Below are 9,870 nucleotides of genomic sequence, written 5' to 3'. Positions count from 1 at the left end.
ACAGTTTCACACACACCCATTTTCACACACTTTGTACCACACACTTTCATCACTACACCTATCATCTGAAAACACTAAGTAGTCTTTGCACTTTGATTAGAGAACACTGTTAATCATTCAGCCCAGGCAGCACAGTAGACATTTAAAAGCCCCAGGACAGGCAGCACAGTAGACATTTAAAAGCCCCAGGACAGGCAGCACAGTAGACATTTAAAAGCCCCAGGACAGGCAGCACACAGCAGTGTATTCCCCATCTCAGGATCCCACTGTTACAGAGATACAACATGGCTGAGATGGACCCAGATGGGATTATAGCTACAGACCCCAGAAATAATTATGATAGAAAATGCCTTATTATCCGGAAGCTTCTGAAGTTCAACCCTAAACAAGTGTTTACATGGTGAGTCTGGGGGGGGGGGTGTTATATCAGTGATTATCTGCATCCTATCTGGCAACCTATCCTTTATATATTGCACTACTTTTAACCAGCTCCCTATGGGCTCTGATCGAAAGTAGAGCACTATATAGGGAATACGGTGCCATGTCGGACAGATAGTGACATAGTGGAGATCTATCAATGTCTAAGAATGGAGGGTGTCCACTGTCCAGTAGTTGTGAATGTCCCTGGCGGCTACCATACAGATGCCTGGACTGAGTTGTGATAAATCTTTATGAAGACTATAGGGCCGAAACATGTTGGTTTTACCAATAAAGACCCAGTTTTATCAACGTCTACTGTCTTCCAGAGTTGCTGAATTTCTGCTTCACTTATGCATTGTCCTAACAGGCAGCTGGTGAAGACAGTAGCCATGGGTCAGGGTTTGGCTGTTCTCATGTGTGGCACAGCAGTAACATCCCAGTACCTGGCTTCAGACTACCACGTGGACGCACCCATGCTCCAGAGCTTTATGAGCTATGCACTGCTCTGCATCACCTACACCACCGCTCTGCTGTTCAGAACAGGTACACACACACTCATGCACACCAACGTGCTCTTCTGAAGAACAGGTAGTCTCTCTCTCACACACACCACCCCAGGGCGCTCCTCATCAGAATAGTGCAGTTGTGAACTCTATAAAATGTTATAATTGTGTAGCAGTGCAATAACCTCCAGGATACCCTCTCCTAACGTACTGTAGGGGATGGCAATATGTTTCAGATTTTAAAGAAGAGGTGGTGGAAGTATCTCCTAGTAGGCTTGGTGGACGTCGAGGCTAACTACACAGTGGTTAAAGCTTACCAGTACACTACACTCACCAGTATACAGGTCAGAACTACGAGAGGGTGTGTGTATGTTTTTGTGTGTGTGCGAGTTTGCGTGCCTGCAGGCATGCATGTGTGTGTGTGTGTGTGCTGAGTTATGTCAATGTATGTGACTATTCTGGTGTGTCTCTCTCTCTGTCTTCCAGCTGCTGGACTGTTTTGTGATCCCTGTGTTGATGATACTCTCCTGCTGGTTCCTGAAGACGTGCTACAGACCCATTCACTACATATCTGTGTGTGTCTGTCTGCTGGGGGTGGGGGCCATGGTGGGAGCTGACCTACTGGCTGGACGAGACTTGGGATCCAGTAAGAACCCACTCCATTCATTCGTTAATTATTTAATTATTTAATTCAATCTCTCAGTTCATATCATAATAAATAGTAACATATTAACCTCACCTCTTTCCTCACCCTCCTCTCCTATCTCGCTCCTCTCCTCCCTCTCTCCTAGCCTCAGACGTTCTGCTAGGTGATGGCTTGGTCCTGCTCAGTGCCAGTCTATATGCTGTGTCTAACTTGTGTCAGGAGTACATTGTCAAACACCTCAGCAGAGTGGAGTTCCTAGGCATGGTCGGCCTCTTCGGCACACTCATCAGTGGCATACAGCTGTAAGTGTGTGTGTTTACTTGTGTGTGCGCATGCGTGTGGATGTGTGTTGAGTGTACATATTCGGTGAGAAGGTAGTAGAATGGGAATGTGGTTGATTTGAGTGGTCTGCTGTGTTCCTACAGGGGTGTTCTGGAGCATAACAACGTGGCAAACATCCAATGGGACTGGAGAATCGGTTAGTACCACATAAAACAAAATATACAAGTAACTGGCTAAATAAAATAAACACAGGCACGCCCAATTTTTCAGTTTTTGATTTGTTAAAAAAGTTTGAAATATCCAATAAATGTCGTTCCACTTCATGATTGTGTCCCACTTGTTGTTGATTCTTCACAAAAAAATACAGTTTTATATCTTTATGTTTGAAGCCTGAAATGTGGCAAAAGGTCGCAAAGTTCAAGGGGGCCGAATACTTTCGCAAGGCACTGTATGGGAGATTCTGGAGTGGCTTAGACAGCGTTTTCCACCATCATCAACAAAACACCAAATCATATCATTTCTAATGGAAGAATGGTGTTGCATCCCTCCAATATAGTACCAGACACTTGGAGAATCTATGCCTGGTGCACCCAACGACCTATTAAGACACTTTATGTTGGTGCTTCCTTTATTTTGGCAGTTACCTGTATATTTGTTGACATTTTTTTAATTAATTTTTTATTAAAGAGACAGGACAGTGTAGAAGGAGGAAAGTAAGGAGAGGGTTAGTTACAAAGTAGTTGTGGGTCTGCAGATTCGGTAGTGTAAACGACTAGACCACCCCAGGACACCGGTTATTACCTCTCTCTTAGGGTTACAGACGTGGTGGTGGTTACTGATGTTTTGGTGGCAAGGTTACAGAGAGTACAGAATGTGTGCTGTGTTAGCTTGCAGAAGTACAGTTTCCACATACAGCTCTTTGCTGCTCTTTATCTTGGGTTTTATGGGAGCTGCAACAGTTGATCTACCTTGTTAATAATACTTTCTGCCCTGTATAATGACTGTATGTGTTTTCTGTTCAGGCCTATTGTTCTCTGACTACACCCAGTACAGCTGTATAAATGAGTAGAGAGAGTAGAGTAGTAGTACTCTGTTGATTCCAACTTGGGAAATTGTTTAATCATCACAAGCATAATCAATGTTACAAAACACAAGACAAGGATCAATAATATTCAGATAATAACACATAATAAAATATTTAAAAGACAGATGCACCTGTGATAAGGGAGCCAAGTAAAAGATATTAGAAATCCTGTTGTCGGTCATACTCTGCGAAAACAAGGATCAGCAATGTATAGTATGTTCATTTTATAATGTATACTTCTTCTCTCCCCAGGCCTGCTGTTTGCTGGCTATGCCCTGTGTATGTACACCCTGTACAGCTGTATGCCCATAGTGGTCAAGAAGACCAGTGCTACAGCAGTCAACCTCTCCCTCCTCACTGCAGACCTCATCAGCCTCTTCTGTGGCCTGTTTCTCTTTCAATACACGGTTAGTGTACACACACACACACACACACACACACAGCAGAAACACAGAGGATAGTGGGTATAGCAGGTTGAGCCATTTGACAGTACAGTTAGTGATTGTGTTTCTGAACAGATAAAGAGATGAGTTAATCAATGATTTGATGACTCCATAGATAGATGATAGATTGATTGGTTGCTGCTAAACTATGTCTGTACTCACTGTAATCTCTGTCAAACTTGTCGAATCTAATCTCTGTGAGATCAAGGAGACAGTAGTGATAAGATCAGTACCCAGAAACAGAGGTAGAGCTGTCCTGATCACAGGACACAGCTGACCTTATCTTAAAATATCTTAGTTGTGCAGAGAAATCCCGTGGTCACCGTGTCCCTGTTCAGTGTATTGATGACTGTTGTTAATGCGCAATCTACTATGGCCTCATATAGCTCATCTGGTGTGTGTGTGTGTGTGTGTGTGTGTGTAGTTCTCAGGTCTGTATATTGTGTCTCTGGTGATCATCCTGGTGGGCTTTGTCTCCTTCAACGCTGTGGCAACGACCCCTAACCCTGCAGACCCCATCACCCCCTCTGTGGGATGGAAGGAGGGTGGCTATGACAACCCTGATGACATCATCAATGAAGAAGTGGTGGTGGTGGTCTTGGAGGAGCAGGAAGAGGAAGAGGGTGAATGCCCAGGGGTATCATGGAATCAGAGAACACAGTATGAGGAAGTACCGGCGATGTGATCTGATCTACTAGACGAGCACTTCCCAAGAGTCTATAGCTGTTAATCTCCTTGTCTCCTTTCTTTCATTCTTACCATTCTAATAGATACTAATTGAGTGTATGTAAACGTGTGACCCACTGGGAATGTGATGAAAGAAATAAAAGCTGAAAGAAATAATTCTCTCTAGTATTATTCTGACATTTCACTTTCTTAAAATAAAGTGCTGATCCTAACTGACCTAAGACATGGATTGTGATTGTACATTTCCTTCAACTGTATGTACAGTATGGGTGTTTGTATTAGTTGTAATATTTCTCCACTAGTTGACTTGGCAGGAGGAATAATAAATACATGTTTTATTCCACATTCATTGTAGGGTGTGTCAATTTAATGAGTGAGTCTTCATTGATATCAAACATAAACCCAATTTTAAGTAAGATATTTTCACATGAAGATAGACATTTTCTATATTAACTGCAGGGCTCAATGCGTGAAACATCCCCTGATTAAATAATAATACATTGAGACAACAAAACAAAAAACATAGACAGTTGAAATACTTTATCTTGGAATGAGGTCGCAGGTTGAGTATTTTTCACTTCATGTCTTCGCGTGGCTTCGCTCTTCCGGTAGGGTAGAGAGCTGTCCGTGGTGCTGAAACCTTTAGTAGCACGCGCACAATATTGTTTACAAACATCGGATCTGATCAGCTGATCAAATCTATGGACAAAAAAACGTTGTTTTTCCCGAAGTAGTGCTCGTCAAATACTTTATTATAAACAGTTAGCGAACTAATAGTCTACTTTGTGATTCACTCAATATATGATGCAAGGCACAGAAGCAATGCTACTGATCTGCTTTGGGACAAATAATAACTGGCATGTAGACACGACCTCCGTGTGTTCACAGACAGTTGAGATATAATAAGGTAGACTACATGCAAATGTTTTTCTTACCCCTCTCCCTCTGTCAATCAATCTTCCATCTCTCTCCCTGAATCCTAAACGGTCTAATCAGCTCCACATGAATTATATATAGATAGACTACTAGGCTATAGAGCTTGCACAGCCCCATATGGAAAATAATCATGAAAATCGAATAAGAATCTTGAATGGCAGAAGAACATTGTTTTTTCCAAAAATCTAAGTAATCTAATAAGAATCTAGTAAGATGTTGTATGTTTTTCCTTATATGGCAGTGTTGTATTTGTATATGTGTTACTAATATGACATATGACAATTGAATACATGATTGTGGTGCATTTCCTACAAAGAAATGGTAAGACATATTTGAGACAAAATATATGAATTATGTTCTGAGAGTTTAACCTCTAAAAAATACATGTTTTTCTTATAGGTTTCACATTGTGTTTTAAAAACAATGACAATTACTATTAGAAAATACAGTATTTGTAAATAAAAGTTCAGATATGAGATTCCATGGTTAAGGCTGGGTAGAACCTCCTACTGGACAGTTGATTCATCTACAGCTATGCAGGGTTTTAATCAAACCCAGCCCTGATTACTACCAATGTGCCATTGTGAGAATGATATTTGAAAGATCCCCACTTAATAGCTAAATAGACTCACTGCTACTATCAAAGCCATCCCTTCTCCTCCTCTCCTCTTCCTTCTCTCCTCCTCCACCTCATCATCCTCTACCTGTCCTCCTCTTTCTCATTCAGTTGATGCCCCTAGTTTGCATAATATACAACCTTAGAACATAAAAGTGATAATAACATTTTTGTGATTCTGTCCCGGGCTCTGGAGCGATCATGGACCCACGGTCTGAGGGATCCAACTCCCAGTCCGAGGGAACCGACTACGTTCCCTACGGTATTCCCTATATTCTGGATCACAGGTCTGAGCTGTGTGTGTCAGAGGCTCACAGCCAGAAGTTACTGGGCATGCTCAGATCGTTCAGAGAGAGAGGCCTGCTGTTTGACTTCACTGTAACAGTCCAGGAACAGACCTTCCCCTGTGTCCTGGCAGCCTGCAGCAACATCTTCAGGTTGGTGTGTGTGCGTTTGTTTGTGCGTGCATGTGTGCGTTTGCTCTAACGGTTCTCTGTCTGCAGGGCCATGTTTGAGTTGAAAATACGTGCGTGTGGGGATGGGATGGTACCCTGGGTAACCAGCCGTACGCTGCTACCTGGACTTATTTCACTCTGGAGAGATAGTCGTCACCAATGAAAACATAGACATGCTGTTCCAGCTCATCTCTTTCCTACAGGTACACTACATCAGGGGTAACCCATCAGGGGTAACCCAAATTACACCCTACCCTATGCCCTACTTTTGACCAAAGCCCTATGGGCCATGGTCAAAAGTATTGCACTATAAAGGGAATATGGTGCCATTTGGAATAAATCCTAGATCTGGGTCAGATACATACTGTATGTCAAATCCATTCAGAAACTTCAGAGGTGATGTTGATATATTGACCAGTGTTCTGTTTCACAGGTGTCTGTGCTCCTGATTGAAACCCTGGAGCTCTCGAACTGCCTGATGCTATTGGCCCTCACCGAGGGATACGGTTCCACCTCCCTCCTCCAGCGGGCCAATGAGTTTGTAGTTCAGAACTTTCACGCCCACTCAATGACTCCAGACTTCCTGGATATGCCGGTGAGGAGCCACTATGATAGGTTCCCATTGTAATTTATTGAGACTCATTGAATTAAAAGGGCCCTAGCACTAGCACACCTGAATCAACATATAAACTCATCATCAAGTTGCATCAGGTGTGTTAGTGCTAGAACAAATACACCCCTCTGGGTCCCCAGGACCAGCATTGGGAAATACTGAAGTAGATAGTTACTCCTTTTAGCTTTGAGAAAGTCACTACATGTGAGCCATGTAAAATTGTGCATGGGTCCACTCCCCCTGAAGGATTTAAAAGCATTGGATTGCTTTTAAATACTAATGGTGGGAAATACTGATCTACTTCCTGTCCTCCCAGGTGGGTGTGCTGGAGGTATGTATGGGGTCGGACAGTCTGAGAGTGCCCAGTGAGGAGATGGCAGTGAGGTCATCACCTGGACCTCCGTCATTCCTTTGCCACAGCTATATACTACCCAACTACCCAGGTAAAGAACACACACACAAATACACACAGACACACGCACACAATTACAGAAACCCCCACACACATATACCTATAACCCTCCCCGTGGCCTCATATTACCCAGAAACCAGTGCGTGCGGCTGTATCATTTACACATTGGGGTCATCAGTGGCGATATCGGACTCCTTCAACCCTTCGCTGGACTGTTTCCTGCCCTACGATGTCGTCTCTGACCAGTAGAGCCACCTGGTGGCAGAGTTTGGTCAGTTTTTCCATGGCACCTTGGTCAAGGCTGTGTCCGTCAACACTACCCCTATGTGACTTATCTATGTATAAGGTGACTGACTTGTTGGTTGATTGACTGATTGAATGAGTATTTGATTGATGGATGTCTCTATCTATAAGTCTTTGTATTTATTTATCCTTCGTTTAATCAGGCAGTTCCTATTGGCATAGATACAGGACATAAGGACTTTGTCATTAAAACAAACTTAACAACAATTCTACGAAACACCAACTCGCAACACCTCACCAGTCTGATTCCTGTGTTCTGTCTAGGTGTACAATTTATGTCCCAGAGACGTGTGTGTGTGTGTGGCAGGTGGAGGGGGGGTCATTTGAGGATACCGGGTTCAACGCAGGTGCCGTGGGCGTGGCCAACCGACTCTACATCCTGGGAGGAGACTACTCGCTTGATGAGATCACTGATGAAGTCAGTGTACCACAATGGTTGGGGAAGTGACACCAATGCCACTCCCCCTGACAGCGTTTCACTGTCAGGTCATAAGCTTCAGCAGATACAGAGACCCCTGGGGAGGGACACATAACACACACACACACACACACACACACACACACACACACACACACACACACACACACACTGGGACTAAAAGTTGCACTCCACATCAATTAAAGAAATTATGTTTAGTAATCTCAACTATTTATTACTTTTATCACATTTTATGTTTATGTACACTGCTCAAAAAAATAAAGGGAACACTAAAATAACACATCCTAGATCTGAATGAATGAAATATTCTTATTAAATACTTTTTTCTTTACATAGTTGAATGTGCTGACAACAAAATCACACAAAAACGATCAATGGAAATCAAATTTATCAACCCATGGAGGTCTGGATTTGGAGTCACACTCAAAATTAAAGTGGAAAGCCAACTTTGATGTAATGTCCTTAAAACAAGTCAAAATGAGGCTCAGTAGTGTGTGTGTTCGCCACGTGCCTGTATGACCTCCCTACAACGCCTGGGCATGCTCCTGATGAGGTGGCGGATGGTCTCCTGAGGGATCTCCTCCCAGACCTGGACTAAAGCATCCGCCAACTCCTGGACAGTCTGTGGTGCAACGTGGCGTTGGTGGATGGAGCGAGACATGATGTCCCAGATGTGCTCAATTGGATTCAGGTCTGGGGAACAGGCGGGCCAGTCCATAGCATCAATGCCTTCCTCTTGCAGGAACTGCTGACACACTCCAGCCACATAAGGTCTAGCATTGTCTTGCATTAGGAGGAACCCAGGGCAAACCGCACCAGCATATGGTCTTACAAGGGGTCTGAGGTTCTCATCTCGGTACCTAATGGCAGTCAGGCTACCTCTGGCGAGCCCAAAGAAATGCCTCCCAACACCATGACTGACCCACCGCCAAACCGGTCATGCTGGAGGATGTTGCAGGCAGCAGAACGTTCTCCACGGCGTCTCCAGACTCTGTCACGTCTGTCACATGTGCTCAGTGTGAACCTGCTTTCATCTGTGAAGAGCACAGGGCGCCAGTGGCGAATTTTCCAATCTTGGTGTTCTCTGGCAAATGCCAAACGTCCTGCACGGTGTTGGGCTGTAAGCACAACCCCCACCTGTGGACGTCGGGCCCTCATACCACCCTCATGGAGTCTGTTTCTGATCGTTTGAGCAGACACATGCACATTTGTGGCCTGCTGGAGGTCATTTTGCAGGGCTCTGGCAGTGCTCCTCCTTGCACAAAGGCGGAGGTAGCGGTCCTGCTGCTGGGTTGTTGCCCTCCTACGGCCTCCTCCACGTCTCCTGATGTACTGACCTGTCTCCTGGTAGCGCCTCCATGCTCTGGACACTACGCTGACAGACACAGCAAACCTTCTTGCCACAGCTCGCATTGATGTGCCATCCTGGATGAGCTGCACTACCTGAGCCACTTGTGTGGGTTGTAGACTCCGTCTCATGCTACCACTAGAGTGAAAGCACCGCCAGCATTCAATAGTGACCAAAACATCAGCCAGGAAGCATAGGAACTGAGAAGTTGTCTGTGGTCCCCACCTGCCCACCTTATTTTCAGTGTAAGTGGGCTAGGCCTGCCTTCACTATTTAAAAGTGAGACAGTGAGATCCTACTGTCCCAGGTAACAAGTGTTACAACACCCTCTACTGGTAGACTATGGAATGTTTTTGTGCCAGAGTAGGCTTGTCTAGCCAAACACCATGTTGTAATTTTGAAATATTTGTAAATACTTGCGCAGAAGGCTAACCATTTTACATGGCTCACATAGTGACTTTCTCAAAGTTAAAAACATGCAACTTCAAATCAGTTCAAATTGAATGAGGGCACCTGTGCTCCATGAACAGTTGCCGACTTTTCGCGGGAGATATGATAATATATCCATCCTCCTGTTCAGCGTCTTACTAGATGACGGACGGACTCAACTCTCTGACTGTAAAGGGGTGTTCCACAAATGATACGCTATATGTAGTAAGTTTTGTTTTTAGTTGCGTTATGCA

At 44.2% G+C, this 9,870-nt stretch overlaps 1 protein-coding gene and 1 pseudogene across 1 annotated transcript; both read left to right on the top strand.

The window, feature by feature from the left end:
• Positions 1–284: 284 nt before the first annotated feature.
• LOC139385441 (solute carrier family 35 member F2-like) lies at positions 285–4,063 on the top strand. The gene is made up of 8 exons (XM_071130489.1): positions 285–400; positions 788–963; positions 1,140–1,267; positions 1,410–1,569; positions 1,715–1,871; positions 1,995–2,047; positions 3,188–3,342; positions 3,803–4,063. Exons 1-8 carry the CDS (start codon positions 285–287, stop codon positions 4,061–4,063), a joined length of 1,206 nt encoding a protein of 401 aa, XP_070986590.1.
• A 1,755-nt stretch (positions 4,064–5,818) lies between these two features.
• Positions 5,819–7,919, top strand: LOC139385440 (kelch repeat and BTB domain-containing protein 3-like; annotated as a pseudogene).
• The last annotated feature ends 1,951 nt before the right edge of the window (positions 7,920–9,870 follow it).

This window comes from Oncorhynchus clarkii, chromosome 27, assembly GCF_045791955.1.
Source record: "Oncorhynchus clarkii lewisi isolate Uvic-CL-2024 chromosome 27, UVic_Ocla_1.0, whole genome shotgun sequence".
In the NCBI taxonomy this organism is placed as follows: Eukaryota; Metazoa; Chordata; class Actinopteri; order Salmoniformes; family Salmonidae; genus Oncorhynchus; species Oncorhynchus clarkii.
This window is presented reverse-complemented; position numbering and strand designations above follow the sequence as displayed.

Bases quoted from the DNA above. Each gene is read 5' to 3' on its own strand.
- LOC139385441 (XM_071130489.1), top strand. From the start codon at position 285: ATGGCTGAGATGGACCCAGATGGGATTATAGCTACAGACCCCAGAAAT. The intron at 1,872-1,994 runs GTAAGTGTGTGT...GTGTTCCTACAG, and splicing joins CTCATCAGTGGCATACAGCT to GGGTGTTCTGGAGCATAACA. The intron at 3,343-3,802 runs GTTAGTGTACAC...GTGTGTGTGTAG, and splicing joins TGTTTCTCTTTCAATACACG to TTCTCAGGTCTGTATATTGT.